The sequence below is a fragment of the Salmo salar genome, chromosome 12 (genome assembly GCF_965601325.2).
Source record: "Salmo salar chromosome 12, fSalSal1, whole genome shotgun sequence".
Taxonomy (NCBI): domain Eukaryota; kingdom Metazoa; phylum Chordata; class Actinopteri; order Salmoniformes; family Salmonidae; genus Salmo; species Salmo salar.
In genome coordinates, this window is record NC_138302.1 from 67577866 (window position 1) to 67598452 (window position 20587).

At 43.0% G+C, this 20587-nt stretch overlaps 1 protein-coding gene across 1 annotated transcript in view; it reads left to right on the top strand.

Moving 5' to 3' along the window:
• Positions 1-16684, top strand: part of LOC106565563 (G-protein coupled receptor 22) — a 58891-nt gene extending 42207 nt beyond the window's left edge. Inside the window, exon 2 of the mRNA XM_014132825.3 lies at positions 12467-16684. Within this exon, the coding sequence (XP_013988300.1) occupies positions 12584-14293 (1710 nt within the window). The 5' untranslated portion in view covers positions 12467-12583 and the 3' untranslated portion in view covers positions 14294-16684. The remainder of the gene's footprint in view (positions 1-12466) is intronic.
• The last annotated feature ends 3903 nt before the right edge of the window (positions 16685-20587 follow it).

Sequence of the window (20587 nt, forward strand, 5' to 3'; positions counted from 1 at the left end):
TGACTTTGGCAAACTCCAAACGGGCTGTCATGTGCCTTTTACTGAGGAGTGACTTCCATCTGGCCACTCTACCATAAAGGCCTGATTGGTGGAGTGCTGCAGAGATGGTTGCCTTTCTGGAAGATTCTCCTATCTCCACAGAGGAACTCTGGAGCTCTGTCAGAGTGACCATCAGGTTCTTGGTCACCACCCAGACCAAGGCCCTTCTCCCCCGATTGCTCAGTTTGGCCAGGTGGCCAGCTCTAGGGAGAGTCTTGGTGGTTCCAAACTTCTTCCATTTCAGAATGATGGAGGCCACTGTGTTTTTGGGGACCTTGAATGCTGCAGAAATGTTTTGGTACCCTTCCCCAGATCTGTGCCTCGACACAACCCTGTCTCGGATCTCTACAGGCAATGCCTTCAACCTCATGGCTTGCTTTTTGTCAACTGTGGGACCTTATATAGACAGCTGTGTTCCTTTTCAAAATCATGTCCAATCAATTGGATTTTCCATAGGTGGACTCCAATTTATAGAAACATCTCAAGGATGGTCAATGGAAACAGGATGCACCAGAGCTCAATTTCGAGTCTCATAACAACGGGTCTGAATACTTATGTAAATTAGGTATTTCTGTTTTTCTATTTGTAATTAAATCAATTTTAGAACAAGGCTGTAAAGTAACAACATGTGGAAAAAGTCAAGGGGTCTGAATACTTTCTGAATGCATTGTATGCACTTGAAGAAATGCATTTTGGACTATGGTCCAGTATATGGTTTCTGGTGCTTTCTATTTCAGCAACCAAATGTTTTCAGAGGTAAACAGAAGACCAACAATCCTTTATTGGCGTGCTTGTTTTTTTATTTTATTGTTTTAAGTGTGTTACTTTTGTATATATAGTATTGCATGTCGACACCCCTTCAAATTAGTGGATTCGGCTATTTCAACCACACCCATTTCTGACAGGTTTATAAAAACGAGCACAAAGCCATGCAATCTCCATAGACAAAAAGTGGCAGTAGAATGGCCCTTACTGAAGAACTCAGTGACTTTCAATGTGGCACCCTCATAGGATGCCACATTTCCAACAAGTCAGTTTGTCAAATTTCGTCCCTGCTAGAGCTGCCTCGGTCAACTGTAAGCACTGTTTTTGTGAAGTGTAAACGTCTCAGAGCAACAGCAGCTCAGCCGCAAAGTGGTAGGCCACACAAGCTCACAGAATGGGTTCGCCGAGTGCTGAAGTACGTAGCTCGTAAAAATCGTCTGTCCTCGGTTGCAACTCTCACTACCAAAGTTCCAAACTGCCACTGGAAACAACGTCAGCACAAGAACTGTTCGTCGGGAGCTTTATGAAATGGGTTTCCATGGCCGAAGAGCCGTACGCAAGCCTAAGATCTCCATGCGCAATGCCAAGCGTCAGCTGGAGTGGTGTAAAGCTTCCTGTCACTGGACTCTGGAGCAGTGGAAACGCTTTCTCTGGAGTGATGAATCACGCAGCGCCATCTGGCAGTCCAATGGATGAATTTGAGTTTGGCAGATGCCAGGAGAACGCTACTTGCCTCAATGCATAGTGCCAACTGTAAAGTTTGGTGGAGGAGGAATAATGGTCTGTGGCTATTTTTCGTGGTTAATGCTGCAGCATACAATGACATTCTAGACGATTCTGCGCGTCCAACTTTGTGGCAACAGTTTGGGGAAGGCCCTTTTCTGTTTCAGCATGACAATGCCCCATGCACAAAGCAAGGTTCTTACAGAAGTGGTTTGTTGAGATTGGTGTGGAAGAACTTGACTAGCCTGGACAGAGCCCTAAACTCAATCCCATCGAACACATTTAGGATGAATTGGAACGCCGACTGCGAACCAGGGCTAATCGCCCAACATCAGTGCCCAACCTCACTAATGCTCTTGTGGCTGAATGGAAGCAATGCCCATAATTTTGGAATGAGATGTTCGACGAGCAGGTATCCGCACACTTTTGGTCATGTAGTGTATTTTAAATGTGTGTCTTAATGGGGGCGTGACTTTCTGATGGTACTTTTTACCAACCATGAGTGGAGGTGTTGTACCAGTTTAGGTGGTCTATGGTAGAGGTAGAGTTTTACCTCTTATAAGGAACAAATGTGTCTTATTTCAGGAAACTAGTTGTATGTTGTGCACCACTACTTTACAGGAGAGGCATTTGAAGTATCAAAATGTGTTTTTTGGAAGATATGCTTTCTGGAACATGTAGAATGGTCGTTACTGAAGAGCTCAGTGACTTTCAGTTTCATGTGCCTTAATAGCAAACGTATATGCCATCTGTAAATATGAATAAAACATTAAATTACGAAACTAGTTGGTTTTGCCACGGAAAAAGACAGGAACCTAGCCATGATTGGCTGAGATAACGGATGGGCTGGACATGCCGAAAGATGAATTCGGATTGGTCTACTTTGTAGCACTCTTCTGATTGTTACATAATCTGCTCAGTATGTGTAGGTAACCCTTTCTAATGTGGCTATTTTGAAAGATATCACAAAGAACTGCATAAGTGTTACTAATGCTCTCCACTTTCTGGAGGATCAAGTTTTGAAATCAGTGGAATGCCTGGTGGATGCAGAGTATGATAGCTATGGAGATGGAGAAAATTCTGGTGTTGGATTGCAAATTCAGTCGTTATCTACATGGGGTTGTTGTCTTAACCCCACTCTGGCTTAGTTTCCCAGTTGCAAGGATGATTTTGAGACAATGAGGGATTGTTCTACTCCTAAGTTATCTCTAATAAAACACATTATTGTCTATGTAATGCAGGTCGTTAATTCATTTGTCAGTTCAAGTCAAAAAGAGAACACACTGAAAAAGGCTGTTGTATTAAACACCTGTCTCCGGATTACATCTTCAAAGTAAGGTTAGCAATGGAATCCGTGACAGAGAGGGATAAGCGTTCATCCATGTAAGAGAGTCTAGCTAGCTACATTTTCAGATATTATACGTTTCTAATTTAGTTAGAAAGTAATTTTCATTGCAAGTGAAAGCATACTGTTTGCTAACTAGCTAACGTTACGTGTGTGATCTCTGTAGTAATATTATTCGTATCTCAGAGCCATTTGCATTGCTAGTTAAAAGATTTAGATGCACTATTGTAAAGTTGTTGTTCCACTGGATATCATAAGGTGAATGCACCATTTTGTAAGTCGCTCTGGATAAGAGCGTCTGCTAAATGACTTAAATGTAATGTAAATGTAGTTATAGCCTAATGTTAGCTAGCTAGCTAACATTGAACCTAGCTAGTTGGTTAGCATTAGCTACCAGCAGATTTATGCAGGGTAGTAATGTTATGAGTTGGGATTATGGTTCATTGTTTAGCTAGCTAGCTACATGTCTAAACAAAAGACTCCACTATACAAGTTACCATTTCACTATACCATTCGGTGGTGTAAAATTCTTAAGTAAAAATACTTTAAAGGACTGCTTAAGAAGTTTTTTTTTTGGGGGGGGGGGGGGGTATCTGTATTTTACTATTTATATTTTTGACAAAATTTACTTTTACTTCACTACATTCCTAAAGAAAATAATGTACTTTTTACTCCATCTTCCCTGACACTCAAAAGTGCTAGTTACATTTTGATTGCTTAGCAGGACATGAAAATGGTCCAATTCACACACTTACCAAGGGAACATCCCTGGTCATCCCTACTACCTCTGATCTGGTGGACTCATTAAACACACATTCTTTGTTTGTAAATGATGTCGGAGTGTTGGAGTGTGCCCCTGGCTATCCGTAAATAAATAAAAAACAAGAAAATGGTGCCATCTGGTTTGCTTAATATATTTTTTTTTTATTATGTATACTTTTACTTTTGATACATAAGTATATTTAAAACCAAATACTTTTAGACTTATTTTACTGGGTGACTTTCACTTTTACTTCAGTCATTTTCTAGTAAGGTATCTTTACTTGTACTCAAGTATGACAATTAAGTACTTTTTACATCACTGGTACCGTTTACACCTTCATTATCCAGTTCATGTTACAAATAGACTTTGATTTTATTTGATATAGTGTGTGTTTACCAGAGACGGTAATGTGAAGAACAACATGACCTGCACCAAAGTCAAATTAGCATATTATGTTTTTATTTCGTAACACTCATAACCATAAGATGTTTTCTGTAATTAGCTCAACATTAACTTGTAATGCTGATATTATTGTGAGTATATTTTCCTGCGATAACAAATGGCTTTGTCACTATGGTGGTACTATATAAAGGCAAAATTAAGGATTTTCTACCTGTGGAGAAAGGTACTATCTGAGGTATGAACTGGGGTACAATTATGTAACTATAACTAAAACCTCAAAGGAGGACCTTACAGGGTACTACCCAAGTGACAAGTAATGTGGGACAAAAAATGTGTTACAATAAACATACATCTGATCTGTTATTGGTGGTCCTTGTATATTCATTCATGTAACACTGGATCAACTGACCAAAATATCTGTGTACATCAAGGATGTGAAAAATATACAATTTGTTATCACATAACATCACGTTTTTGTCTATAAAGACCATCTTTTCTGAATCTGCAAGTCTGATCTCCACTAGAGACCCTAATGGCAAATGTCTGATCTCCTTACGTTTTCAAGCTAGACTTTGGCTGCATCCTGGCTCATCGGGAGATAAAATATCTGAGATGTAGGATGGAGCTGTCGTGGAAATTCATACTGAGAGAGACTGTCATTTCTTCAAACAATCATCTTCATTTAATATCGATTAATGATTTCAATAATGAGACTGGTCAATGGGCCGAGAGCCTAACCTTTATATAGCTGACACTAAGAATGCTTAGTCATGGCTGGTTCCACCCCTCCCATGCAGGCCAAGGGGCATCATAACCCACTCTGGGTTAATTCAGTCATTATCTGCATGGGGTTGTTGTCTTAACCCCACTCTGGCTTAGTTTCCCAGTTGCAAGGATGATTTTGAGACAATGAGGGATTGTTCTACTCCTAAGTTATCTCTAATAAAACACATTGTCTATGTAATGCAGGTTGTTAATTCATTTGTCACTTCAAGCCATCTCTAGTGACCATACACCCATATTAGCTGCAGGGTTACTAGAGTGGAGACCATAAAAACACAGCATTAGTATGACAGAAATGTCTTCCCATTTGTTAAGTATTAATTGCTAACTATTAATATCAATCAAATCAGGTAAATACGTAATTTTTCTATCACAGGGCTAAACCAAGCCTAGCCTTAAACGTGATTAATACAATAATTTGTATCTGTTTTAAACGTGACTGGTAGCCAGTGTAGAGAAGCTAAAATTGGTGTAATATTGTACGTTTCCTGGTGCCTGTTAACCTGTTGGGTCTAGGGGGCTGCATTTGCACGTCTGGATAAAAAAAATGTACCCGATTTAATCTGGTTACTAATCCTACCCAGTAACTAGAATATGCATATACTTATTATATATGGATAGAAAACACTCTAAAGTTTCCAAAACTGTTTGAATGGTGTCTGTGAGTATAACAGAACTCATTTGGCAGGCAAAACCCTGAGACATTTTCTGACAGGAAGTGGATACCTGATGTGTTGTATTGACTTTAAACCTATCCCATTGAAAAACACAGGGGTTTAGGAATATTTTGGCACTTCCTATTGCTTCCACTAGATGTCACCAGCCTTTACAAAGTGTTTTGAGTCTTCTGGAGGGAGATCTGACCGAACAAGAGCCATGGAACGGTGATGTCCCATTAGACACCTGGCGCGCTAGTTCATGTTGGGTACCCTCGTTCCAATACGTTATAAAAGAGTATGCATTCGTCCACCTTGAATATTATTCATGTTCTGGTTAAAAAAGGCCCTAATGATTTATGCTATACAACGTTTGACATGTTTGAACGAACGGAAATATATTTTTTCCCCTCGTTCATGACGAGAAGTCCGGCTGGCTTACATCATGTGCTAACGAGACGGAGATTTTTGGACATAAATGATGAGCTTTTTTGAACAAAACTACATTCGTTATGGACCTGTGATACCTGGAAGTGACATCTGATGAAGAGAATCAAAGGTAATGGATTATTTACATAGTATTTTCGATTTTAGATCTCCCCAACATGACGTCTAGTCTGTATCGCAACGCGTATTTTTCTGGGCGCAGTGCTCAGATTATTGCAAAGTGTGATTTCCCAGTAAGGTTATTTTTAAATCTGGCAAGTTGATTGCGTTCAAGAGATGTAAATCTATAATTCTTTAAATGACAATATAATATTTTAACAATGTTTTCTAATTTTAATTATTTAATTTCTGACGCTGACTTGACTGCCGGTTATTGGAGGGAAACGATTTCCTCAACATCAATGCCATAGTAAAACGCTGTTTTTGGATATAAAAATGAACTTGATAGAACTAAAAATGCATGCATTGTCTAACATAATGTCCTAGGAGTGTCATCTGATGGAGATTGTAAAAGGTTAGTGCATCATTTTAGCTGGTTTTATGGTTTTGGTGACCCTGTCTTTGACTTGACAAAACATTACACACAACTCTTGTAAATGTACTGTCCTAACATACTCTAAATTTATGCTTTCGCCGTAAAACCTTTTTGAAATCGTAAAACGTGGTTAGATTAAGGAGATGTTTATCTTTCAAATGGTGTAACATAGTTGTATTTTTGAAAAATTAGAATTTTGACATTTATTTGGATTCAAATTTGCCGCTCTTGAAATGCACCTGCTGTTGATGGAGTGCACCACGGGTGGCACGCTAGCGTCCCACCTAGCCCCAAGAGGTTAAAAGCCGAGCTGTAGACAATGGAGTGATTTCTGACTGAGACAGGTATACAAAGAGTTACAGTAATCTAGGCACGAGGAAATAGTTGTGGGCCCAATACAACAACCTCTGATGTCTTATCATTGAGCAGGAGAAAATTGTCAGACATCCAACATTTTATATCAGCAAGACATTTGTGAAGGGTAGCTAAGCTAGCTTGGTCACTTGGTCTGATTGGTAAAGAGCTGCGTGTCATCCGCATAGATTATGGAAAATGCGCTATTTAATAATTCTCCTGTAGGAGAAAGCTTCCACTTCTATGTCAGAAACACTACACTAAATACTACAAAATGCAAAACACTACATTAATTACAATAGTATATACTAGTTTTCTTTTACTTTAGTATTTATAATGTAGTTAACTGTAAATACTCGGTGGTGGAAAAAGTACCAAATTGTTATACTTAAAAGTAAATATACCTTAATAGAAAAGTAAAAGTGAAAGTCACCCAGTAAAATATATATTATTTTTGTAATTTTTACCCCACTGAAATTGAACAAGTATTTTGGGTGTTAAAGAAAATTTATGGGAGTAAAAAGTATATATTTTCTTTAGGAATGTAGTGGCATAAAAGTAAAAAATATACATAGGATAGGTAAGTACAGATACCCCAAAAAACGACTTAAGTAGTACTTCAAAGTAGTTCTACTTAGTTACCACTGTCAATACTACAGTAAAGTCTGCAAAAACACTACAGTGAGTACTATAGTATTTACACCATAGTATACTGTTTATGCCATGGTATAGAAATAGAAAGGTTGAGAAGACATTATCTATAGGACGCATGCAGGAGAGAGGACAAACAGTACAACACTCAACACTAAAGTGCCCTAAGTGAGTTATGTATTGTCATTTTATCTGACCAGAATGAATTTGGCCCTTATGGCCCGTATGTGTTCTCATGCAGTTTGAACATGAAAAGGTCCACCAGAGAATTGATGGTATTTCAAGCTGAGGAGTTAGTTTAACCAATTCAACTTGGTTACATAACGTTCTGAGCCACATCTGAGCAAACTGCACATGTGGCTCAGATCCTTGTCTGTGAGAGAATCAAACTTGAAAAGGAGATATGTGCCAACTAGGGCAACATAAGCTGGAGGGAGGCAAGGCATGGATCTAAAAACCAGACAGATGAGCGTTGTAGGGAAGAGATGGAGGGGAGGGAGGGGTGTTGCTGGTTCCTTCTAGCCTTGTTTATGTTCCGACGCACCCCTCTGAAAACTATTAACTGTCGCCACACTCAGTTGGCCCTGGGCTATGTCAACAAGCCCTGTACGCTCTATAACGCACCCCATCAAGGAACGATGAAACCTGCTCATCAACATGTGAAACCTCTCCTCTCATTAGCTATCCACGGTTGAAATTAAGCAATGAAAGCGTGGGATTTAACAAGAGATTTGGAGGGTGTTTGTTTTGTAAAAAGGTTTGACTGTGTTTCACCTCCTCATCATCTGTGGGCAGAGAAAGACTGGCTGGACTCATATGAAGATTGATCATCATTGGAACAGTGCTTGAATGTGTCTCCTATCTGGATATGTATTTATGAGTATTTGTTTAAGAAAAGAGGAGTTTTCCATAACGTATGCATGTTATCTGACCTAGTTAATGGAGGGTGTATGTTGTGTAAGGATGAACCGCCCACCCACTCTCTCAGAATCTGGGCAGTGAGATATGCAGCTCCTCCTTACTAGTTCAGGGATACAGCCAGGCGGTAGAATACAGGAGGTAGGGAGTTCTTTAGGCCAATATCTCCCCATTGGCTTGTTAAAAAGCTGTGGGGGCTGCTTGTGGCACTTCCATCTGCTCACCTCCAACTTCACGGCACTCACTCACAAACACACATACACACACACACACACACACACACACACACACACACACACACACACACACACACACACACACACACACACATGCACAAATAAACACACACACACACACACACACACACACACACACACACACATGCACAAATAAACACACACACACACACACCACACTCCGTGCCATCCTCAGAGAGGGAGAAGTATTCCCACCACCCTCCACCCTCCAGAACTATTTCCAGTGCCTCCATGACACATGTTGTTGTCTCAGCTCTGATCATACATCATACCTCTAGTCCAGTGGTTCCCAAACTTTTTATAGTCCCGTACCCCTTAAAACATTCAACCTCCAACTGCATACCCCCTCTAGCACCAGGGTCAGCACACTCTCAAATATTATTATTTTTTTACATCATTGTAAGCCTGCCACACAATATACGATACATTGATTAAACATAAGAATGAGTTTTTGTCACAACCTGGCTCGGCAGGGCATGAAGTGACAAAGAGCTCTTATAGGACCAGGGCACAAATAATAATATAATAATAATCAATCATTTTGCTCATTATTTAGCCATCTTACATATAAAACCTTATTTGGTCATCAACAAAAATGGTGAATAACTCACCACAGGTTAATGGTATGCTTGAAAGGATACACGTAACTGCAATATTGGGTTGTATTGGAGAGAGTCTCAGTCTTAAATAATTTTTCACACAGTCTGTGCCTTTATTTAGTTTTCATGCTAGTGAGGGCCGAGAATCCACTCTCACATAGGTACGTGGTTGCAAAGGGCATCAGTGTCTTAACAGCGCGATTTGCCAAGGCAAGAAACTGAGTGCAGCCCTGCCAGAAATCTGGCAGTGGCTTCTGATTAAATTCAATTTTCACAGAACCGCTTCTTGCAATTTCGATGAGGCTCTCTTGTTCAGATATCGGTAAGTGGACTGGAGGCAGGGCATGAAAGGGATAACGAATCCAGTTATTTGTGTCGTCCGTTTCGGGAAAGTACAGTACCTACGTAATTGCACACCCAGATCACTCAGGTGCTTTGCTATATCACATTTGACATTGTCAGTAAGCTTGAGTTAATTTGCACCCAAAAAGTAATACAATGATGGAAAGACCTGTGTTGTCTTTGTTAATGCAGACAGAAAAGATCTCCAACTTCTTAATCATAGCCTTAATTTTGTCCCGCACATTGAATATAGTTGCGGAGAGTCCCTGTAATCCTAGATTCAGATCATTCAGGCGAGAAAAACATCACCCAGATAGGCCAGTCATGTGAGAAACCCGTCATCATGCAAGCAGTCAGACAAGTGAAAATTATGGTCATTAAAGAAAATGTTATGCTTGTCTCTCAATTCAAAAAAATATGTCAATACTTTCCCCCTTGATAACCAGCGCACTTCTGTATGTTGTAAAAGCGTTACATGGTCGCTGCCCATATCATTGCCTAATGCAGAAAATACATGAGTGTTCAGGGGCCTTGCTTTAACAAAGTTAACAATTTTCACTGTAGTGTCAAACGTCTTTCAAGCTTCTTGGTGGATGCTGCAGTGTACCCAAGTGGCGTCGGGAGTAACTGCTTACACGTGCGTTACCACTCCACTATGTCTCCCTGTCATGGCTTTTGCGCCATCAGTACAGATACCGACATATCTTATTTGACGTCAAAAAGCTGTCCAGTACTTTAAAAAGAATCCAGGTTTCCAGGGGTTTGCAGATGAGGATGTCTTCCTTAATTGACCCCCCATAAACGAACGGACATATACCAAGAGCTGTGCCAGGCCTGCCACATCTGTTGACTCAGCCAGCTGAATCGCATATAATTCACTGGCTTGTATGCAAAGCAGTAATTGTTTCAAAACATCTCCTGCCATGTCACTGATGCTTCGTGATACAGTGTTGTTTGATGAAGACATTGTCTGTATATTTTCTTTGGCTTTTTCCCCCAGCATTGTCCCAGCCATATCCGCGGCAGCAGGAAGAATTAAGTCCTCCACAATAGTATGGGGATTGCCTGTCCAAGCCACTCGGTATCTCACCATATAAGACGCTTCTAGCCCCTTCTTATTAATGGTATCTGTTGCTTTTATACATGTCTTACTACTCGAAAGTCGTCTTTATTCTCGCTCAAAACACTCCCGTGGCATATTTTTCAAATTGTCATGTTTCATTTCTAAATGTCTGCGCAAGAGTGAAGGTTTCCTGCGAGAGAGTAGCGGTTAATGTGATTCAGGGGCGAAAATCTGATATCCACTTTGGAGGGGACAATTACATTAAATTTTCTCAAGAGCAATTCCTGAGGGGGACACCAAAAGTAGTGCTGTGACACATAGCCTACATTGTAATATGGTAAATGTATATTGAGGAACCAAAGAAATAAGGTGTTTGCCGTACTCCTAACTACCGGTACCCAAAACTACACAACTAATCACAACAGCAATACCATTGCCTTTAACAAATCTTAGTTCAGTCACCAGTTTAAGTTGAGAGTGGGGGTATCCATGGCATTTTCCAATTATGTTCCTATTTTACAAGTCAAAAAAATTGAGAACCTTTCATAATGTTGCCAAACAAAGACTCAACAAACTTACCTGAGACTCCCTGTCTCTGCCAGTCTGTCCCTGCATATCTGTCCCCAACTCTGCTGTCTGTGTGCCATCTGTTGCCTGCTCTGCCTAATGACATCATTGTGAAACATTTCCATTAGAATTTCATTTCTTTCTTATGAACATTTTATCAACTAGTCTTTGAGATATTAGGCTACTAGGGTTCTTACTATGCGTTTTGGTGTATTGAAAAATACTCTGATGTCCGTCTTTTATTTTTCTGTCATTTTTCTACCTGGCTGGCTACACACACAGTGTGTAGGTTATTTACAGTAGGAGATGGGCTTCTATCATCTTCAATCATTCTATATGGGCTTCGATCTAAAAGGTAGCTAGCAAATGTGAAACGGATTAAAATGACAAGAGTTGACAGATGTATGAGTTCACCATTTACACAACATATGCTGCAACCTTTTGTAATTTTAATAGTTTGTTTCATATTGGCTGGCTTCCAACAATAGCTGAATTTGCAAAGCTAGCGAGCACCAATTCAGTTTCAGTGGTGTTTGCTATAATCTTTGCTACCCGGGTTAAATAAAGGTGAAATTAAATAAATAAAAGTTCCCTTGCGACAATTTAGCTTTTGCAACGAGACCATTAAATATATTTAAGACAATGGTAGATGAGAGTGTAGTTCTGTTCAGTTTGGACTTCAGTTTATCGCTAACCTTATCACAGGGACTTTGAAGCACTAACTTACATCATCTGCATGCTGATTCCATCTTTGACGACGCCACATAAATGGAATAGGTACTAGCTAGCTTAATAGTTAATATTTGCGCGCTAGCTCTGCATATTCAGCTAGTGTGTGTGCGCGCGATTGACTGGATGAACCTCACGGCAGTTACGTAGCAAGCTAAGGAACTGGCAGTGGATCAAACCATTGTGAGGCAAAGGGCAGGGGGTTCGCAATCTTTTGAAACTTAAAAATGCGCTATTAAGTGTCTATAATCAGCACAATTGCTTTCATTGCGTATTATTAATATTATTTAAATTACATAGTTATGTTTCAGGGATATATTGGGGGGGACAAATCATATTTTTCCCAGGATGGGGGGGTCGTGTCCCCCCCGTCCCCCCCGGGATTTCCGCCCCTGATGTGATTTGATGTTAATTAATCATGCTTGCTGCATATTTGTTGTTGGAGGCTTAAGAGGAGATCTAGGTCCTATAGCTATAAGGTGATAGATACCATCTGAGCTATTCACCCTCCTTCTCTCCTCTCCACAGAACTTCAGAGAGGTGCAGACCTGTCAATCACCCTCATCAGCGTCCAGTCAAAGCCAGGAGAAAAGGATTGGGCGGGGCATGGACTGGCTTGGCCGTTGCTATGCATGAGCGAGTGCCATGGTGTCCATGGAGACCAAGGGCTATACTGACCTCCTGGAGACCAGCGATGGGCAGGGGTCGGGACTTTTGGAGAGAGGGGACATGTCGGGGACTGAGGAGGACTGGAGCGTCCCCTTACCCCTGGGCTTCCAGGTGTCCCTCACCACTGTGCTGATGCTGGAGCTGGTGCTCGGCTTCAGCAGCAACCTGACCGTGCTGGTGCTCTACTGCGCCCAGTCCAACCTGGTTGACTCAGTCAGCAACATGGTTACGGTCAGCTTGCATGTGCTGGACATCCTGGTGTGTGTGCTGTGTCTGCCGCTGACCGTGGCGATCATCCTGCTCCCAGTGGACGGTAGTGGCGGGGGCAGTCTGGCTACGCTGTGCTGCTTCCATGAGGCCTGCGTCACCTTCACCAGTGTGGCCACGGCCATCAATGTGCTGGTCATCAGCCTGGACCGCTACGACATCACCGTCCGTCCAGCCACACGGCTGCTGACCCCGCGACGTGCTGCACTCCTCCTGGCTGCCGTTTGGGCCATATCACTGGCCGTCTTCTTCCTACCCTTCCTGGAGGGGGACTTCTTCTCAATGGGGTCTGACGCTGAGGACAGCGAGATTGGAGGAGGGTTGGAGATGGACATGGGGGATCTGATCCCTGAGTCTGATTCTGAAGCCCCTACTGGACTGACCCCCACTGGGCAAAACCACACTGGGCTGACCCTCACTCCCTCCACCCCCTCTACTCCATACTACTCCCACCCCCTGAGGCAGAACCGGACGCTGCTATGTGTGGGTGGGCAGGGCTACCACACGGGCCTGGCCATGTACTACCACCTCCTCCTGCAGGTGCCCTGCTTCTTCATCGCCGTGGTCGTCATGCTGTTCACATACTCCCGCATCCTGCAGGCCCTCAACATCCGCATCGGCACCCACATCAAGAGGGGCCCACGGGCCTCCAATAAGTACTCAGGCTGCAGGATCCGTAGGCGGAGAGAAAGGAGGAAGGGGCTGAGTCTGGCCACAGAGGGGAGAGGTTCCTCCAGCCAGAACCAACGCCTCACCCACCCGCCCCTCATCCCATCCCCCAGCTCCCTGCCGCCCCTCTCCTCCATGCCCTTGGTTACCTCTGACAGTGGGGCCACGGGGGTCACCAACACCGCCGCCACCACCCCCAGCGCCACCACCCCCAGCGCCACCACCCCAGCGACCCCTAACCCCACTGACGGCATCTCCCCCCCACCGGCGGCGGCAGACCGCCCAGGCGTCCAGGCTTCTGTGTCGGCCATCATCGCCCTGAGGAGGGCCGTGAGGCGCCACCGGGACCGGAGGGAGCGCCAGCGGAGAGTCTTCAAGATGTCCCTGATCATCATCTCCTCTTTCCTGGGCTGCTGGGCTCCTCTGTCCATGGTGAACGTGTTGATACTATGTCTGGGCCCCAGTGATGGCCTTGTACGTGTGAGGCTCTGCTTCTTGGCCATGGCATACGGCACCACCATCTTCCACCCGCTGCTCTATGCCTTCACCAGGCAGAAGCTGCGTAAAGCGCTGAAGACCCATGTCAAGAAGAGGGTGGTGTCCCTGCTGCAGGTGGACCCGGCGCCCAACGGGGGAGCTGTTATTCACAACTCCTGGGTGCAGGGGGGTGGACAGAGGAAGGGACGCAAGCCCCGACTGGAGGGCAGTGACGCCACCAGTAACTGCCTAACAGTGGCTGTGAGAGAATGAGAAGCCGTGCAGCTGTGTGTGTGCGTGCGTGTGCAAGCGAGCGTGCATGTGTATATGGGTGTACAGTATGTGATAGTTGACAAAGGTCACACGGCATCACATGACAGCACCTCCCTCCACCCAGATGTGTGATGATGGCAGGTGGGCCCAGAGCTCTAATTAACATCAGACCTCCTCTGTGATCTATATACACAGCTCATCATTAGTCCCCCAGTTAACGACAAGATGGCCGCTCCTTCTCCATGGCAATGCCAAGCTACAAAGCAATATGTGACAGCACCTGCGTTGCCGCAACCTTAGTTACTGTAGATATAAATCCCAGTACAGGTACAGAGCAAAAATATCCACACACATTGATCGACCTGTTGTCATTCACGGAACAAGTGAACACACAATATCTACCTGCACACAGATCTCAATGAGAGTCAATATCCAGTAACAGTTTATCATTTGATTAGTCATGCATTAAAGGAGAAGTGTTCTTTTTTACAACCTATTTTTGATGTACTGTAAATGGCATGTTATAGAAGGGTCCTGACACCTTTTTTGTGTTTTCATGTTTTTTATTTTTTTACTTACCTCAAACAGCAAATTGCTTCCTCATCCTCTTTGTATAGTATAATGGCCCCGAAAAAATATGAACAAAGGCTCCAAAAACTCCCAAATAAAATAAAATGTTATTGGTCACATACACATATTTAGCAGATGTTATTGCGGGTGTAGCGAAATGCTTTCGTTCCTAGCTCCAACAGTGCAATAATATATAACAATACACAAAAGTGCTAATAAATCTAAAAAGTAAAATAATGAAATTAAGAAATATAGAAATATTAGGACGAGCAATGTCGGAATCCAGAGTATATAGAAATAGATATATATGTCAGAATGTCAGAATAATAGTAGAGAGAATGATTTATTTCAGCTTTTTTCTTTCATCACATTCCCAGTGGGTCAGAAGTTTACATACACTCAATTAGTATTTGGTAGCATTGCCTTTAAATGGTTTAACTTGGGTCAAACGTTTTGGGGAGCCTTCCACAGGCTTCCCACAATAAGTTGGTTGAATTTTGGCCCATTCCTCCTGACAGAGCTAGTGTAACTGAATCAGGTTTGTAGGCCTCCTTGCTCGCACAAGCTTTTTCAGTTCTTCCCACAAATGTTCTATAGGACAAACCACCAGGGCTTTGTGATGACCACTCCAATACCTTGACTTTGTTGTCCTTAAAGCATTTTGCCACAACTTTGGAAGTATGCTTGGGGTCATTGTCCATTTTGAAGACCCATTTGTGACCAAGCTTTAACTTCCTGACTGATGTCTTGAGATGTTGCTTCAATATATCCACATAATTTTCCTACCTCATGATGCCATCTATTTTGTGAAGTGCACCAGTCCCTCCTGCAGCAAAGCACCCACCCGCCCCTCATCCCATCATCCTAACATGATGCTGCCACCTCCGAGCTTCACGGTTGGGATGGTTTTCTTCGACTTGCAAGCCTCCCCCTTTTTCCTCCAAACATAACGATGGTCATTATGACCAAACAGTTCTATTTTGTTTCATCAGACCAGAGGACATTTCTCAAAATTACGATCTTCGTCCCCATGTGCAGTTGCAAAAAGTATTCAGGCTTTTTTATGGCGGTTTTGGAGCAGTGGCTTCTTCCTTGCTGAGCGGCCTTTCAGGTTATGTCGATATAAGACTCGTTTTACTGTGGATATAGATACTTTTGTACCTGTTTCCTCCAGCATCTTCAAAAGGTCCTTTGCTGTTGTTCTGGGATTGATTTGCACTTTTCGCACCAAAGTACGTTCATCTCTAGGAGACAGAACGCGTCTCCTTCCTAAGCGGTATGATGGCTGCGTAATCCCATGGTGTTTATACTTGCGTACTATTGTTTGTACAGATGAACGTAGTACCTTCAGGCATTTGAAAATTGCACCCAAGAATGAACCAGACTTGTGGAGGTCTACATTTTTTTCTGAGGTCTTGGCTGATTTATTTTCATTTTCCATTGATGTCAAGCAAAGAGGCACTGAGTTTGAAGGTAGGCCTTGAAATACATCCACAGGTACACCTCCAGTTGATCAAATTATGTCAATTAGCCTATCAGAAGCTTCTAAAGCCATGACATTTCTGGGAATTTTCCAAGCTGTTTAAGGCACAGTCAACTTAGTGTATGTAAACTTCTGACCCACTGGAATTGTGATACAGTAAATTATAAGTGAAATAATCTGTCTGTAAACAATTGTTGGAAAAATTACTTGTGTCATGCACACAGTAGATGTCCTAACCGACTTGCCAAAACTATAGTTTGTTAACAAGAAATTTGTGGAGTGGTTGAAAAACGAGTTTTAATGACCCCAATTTAAGTGTATGTAAACTTCCGACTTCAACTGTGTATATATATATATATATATATATATATATATATATATATATATATATATATATATATTTGCCCACTGATAAAGAAATGATCAGTCTATAATTTTAATGGTAGGTTTATTTAAACAGTGAGAGACAGAATAACAACAAAAATATCCAGAAAAACACATGTCAAAAATGTTATAAATTGATTTGCATTTTAATGAGGGAAGTAAGTATTTGACCCCCTCTCAATCAGAAAGATTTCTGGCTCCCAGGTGTCTTTTATACAGGTAACGAGCTGAGATTAGGAGCACACTCATAAAGGGAGTGCTCCTAACCGTAGCTTGTTACCTGTAAAAAAGACACCTGTCCACAGAAGCAATCAATCAATCAGATTCCAAACTCTCCACCATGGCCAAGGCCAAAACGCTCTCCAAGGATTTCAGGGACAAGATTGTAGACCTACACAAGGCTGGAATGGGCTACAAGACCATCGCCAAGCAGCTTGGTGAGAAGGTGACAACATTTGGTGCGATTATTCGCAAATGGAAGAAACACAAAAGAACTGTCAACATCCCTCGGCCTTGGGCTCCATGCAAGATCTCACCTCGTGGGGTTGCAATGATCGTGAGAACGGTGAGGAATCAGCCCAGAACTACACGGGAGGATCTTGTCAATGATCTCAAGGCAGCTGGGACCATAGTCACCAAGAAAACAATTGGTAACACACTACGCCGTGAAGGACTGAAATCCTGCATCACCCACAAGGTTCCCCTGCTCAAGAATACATATACATGCCCGTCTAAAGTTTGCCAATGAACATCTGAATGATTCAGAGGACAAGGGCGGATTGCAGAGGTCTTGAAAAAGAAGGGTCAACACAGCAAATATTGACTTTTTGCATCAACTTCATGTAATTGTCAATAAAAGCCTTTGACACTTATGAAATGTTTGTAATTATACTTCAGTATTCCATAGTAACATCTGACAAAAATTTCTAAAGACTTTGTGAAAATGTATATTTGTGTTCTCAAAACTTTTGGCCACGACTGTATCTAAGGTCCCAGTTGACAGTGCATGTTAGAACAAAAAAACAAGCCATGACGTCGAAGGAAGTGTCCGTAGAGCTCCGAGACAGGATTGTGTAAAGGCACAGACCTGGGGAAGGGTACCAAAAACATTCTGCAGCATTGAATGTCTCCAAGAACTCAGTGGCCTCCATCATTCCTGAATGGAAGTAGATTGGACCTACCAAGACTCTTCCAGAATTGGTCGATCGGCCAAACTGAGCAATCTGGGGGGAAAGGCCTTGGTCAGGGAGGTGACAAAGAACTCAATGGTCACTCTGACAGAGCTCTAGAGTTCCTCTGTGGAGATGGGAGAATCTTCCAGATGGACAACCATTTCTGCGGCACTCCACCGATCAGACCTTTAAGCCACTCCTCAGTAAAAGGCTCATGACAGCCCGCTTGGAGTTTGCCAAAAGGCACCTAAAGACTCTCAGACCATGAGAACAAGATTATCTGGTTTGATGAAACGTCTGGAGGAAACCTGGCACCATCCATACGGTGAAGCATGGTGGTGGCAGCATCATGCTATGGGAATGTTTTTCAGTGGTAGGGACTGAGAGACTAGTCAGGATCAAGGGAAAGATAAACATAGCAAAGTATAGAGATCCTTGATGAACACATGGTCCAGAGCGCTCAGGATCTCAGAATGGGGTGAAGGTTCACCTTCCAACAGGACAACGACCCTAAGCACACAGCCAAGACAACACAGGAGTGGCTTCGGGACAAGTCTTTAAATGTCCATAAGTGGCCCAGCCAGAGCCCGGACTTGAACCCAATCAAACATCTCTAGCTGTGCAGCAACACTCCCCATCCAACCTGACAGAGCTTGAGAGGATTTGCAAAGAATGGGAGAAGCTTGTAGCGTCATACCCAAGAAGACCCAATGCTGTAATCGCTGCCACAGGTGCTTCAACAAAGTACTGAGTAAAGGGTCTGAATACTTATGTTAGTGTGATATTTCAGTTTTTTAATTTGAAATAAATTAGCAAAAATACAAAAAAATACATTATGGGGTATTGTGTGTAAATTGAGGGGTAAAACCAATTTAATCAATTTTAGAATTAAGCTGTCACGTAACAAAATGTGAAAAAAGTCAAGGGGTCTGAATATTTTCCGAATGCACTTTATATGGGTCGAATATGTAGTACATATGAAGAATAGTATATGTACAGCAATAGTTAAATAGGATAGGCCTTGACCAGAATACAGTATATACATATGAAGTGGGTAAACGGTGTGTAAACATTATTAAAGTGACCAGTGTTATGTACATAGGGCAGCAGCCTCTAAGGTGCATGGTAGAGTAACCGGGTTGTAGCCGGCTAGTGACAGTGACTAAAGTTCAGGGCAGGGTACTGGGTTGTAGCCGGCTAGTGACAGTGACTAAAGTTCAGGGCAGGGTACTGGGTGGTGGCCGGCTAGTGGCAGTGACTAAAGTTCAGGGCAGGGTACTGGGTTGTAGCCGGCTAGTGGCAGTGACTAAAGTTCAGGGCAGGGTACTGGGTTGTAGCCGGCTAGTGACAGTGACTAAAGTTCAGGGCAGGGTACTGGGTTGTAGCCGGCTAGTGACAGTGACTAAAGTTCAGGGCAGGGTACTGGGTTGTAGCCGGCTAGTGACAGTGACTAAAGTTCAGGGCAGGGTACTGGGTGGTGGCCGGCTAGTGACAGTGACTAAAGTTCAGGGCAGGGTACTGGGTTGTAGCCGGCTAGTGACAGTGACTAAAGTTCAGGGCAGGGTACTGGGTTGTAGCCGGCTAGTGACGGTGACTAAAGTTCAGAGCAGGGTACTGGGTTGTAGCCGGCTAGTGACAGTGACTAAAGTTCAGGGCAGGGTACTCGGTGGTGGCCGGCTAGTCGCAGTGAGTAAAGTTCAGGGCAGGGTACTGGGTGGTGGCCGGCTAGTGGTGATTATTTAATTTGTCTGATGGCCCTGAGATAGAAGCTGTTTTTCAGTCTCTTGGTCCCAGCTTTGATGCACCTGTACTGACCTCACTTTCTGCTTGGTAGTGGGGTGAACAGGCCGTGGCTCAGGTGGCTGAGGTCCTTGATGATCTTCTTGGCCTTCCTGTGACACCGGTGCTGTAGATGTCCTGGAGGGCAGGCAGTGGGCCCCCGGTGATGCGTTGAGCAGACTGCACAACCCTCTGGAGAGCCCTGCTGTTGCGGACGGTACAGTTGCCATACCAGATGGTGATTCAGCCTGACAAGATGCTCTCAATGGTGCATCTGTAAAGGTTTGTGAGGGTCTTAGGGGCCAAGCCAAATTTCTTCAGCCTCCTGAGGTTGAAGAGTTGCTGCTGCTTCTTCTTCACCACACTGTCTGTTTGGGTGGACCATTTCAGATTGTCAGTAATGTGTACATCCTTTAGAAACTGCAAAGCTCTAAGGATGGTAATGCAGGTCTTTAGATGTTGTACACATGAAATTGTGCCATTCTGAACTTTATCCGCAATGTTATATTCCCTTTTGCGCGGCTGGATCTGTTTCCCCTATCCAGCTGTTCCATTCTCCTTGTAGTCTGCTGCTACAGGTAGCTACCAAAATAGAGGAAACAGCAACATAAAGTGTCTTAATAGGGCGTTGGGCCACCACGACCGGCCAGAAAAGCTTCAATGCGCCTTAGCATAGATTGTGTCTGGAACTTCCTGTGTGGAAGCACCCTATGCTTTCAATATGCTTTGTATCCCTCATATACTCAAGTGTTTCCTTTATTTTGTCAGTTACCTGTAGAATAGACCAAGAGGTATCGGTAGAGTTACAACAACATTGGGTATAACATTACATATAAAGTTCAGAATGACACAATTTCATGTTTACAACATCTAAAGACCTGTATCACTATACTGAGAGCTTTGCAG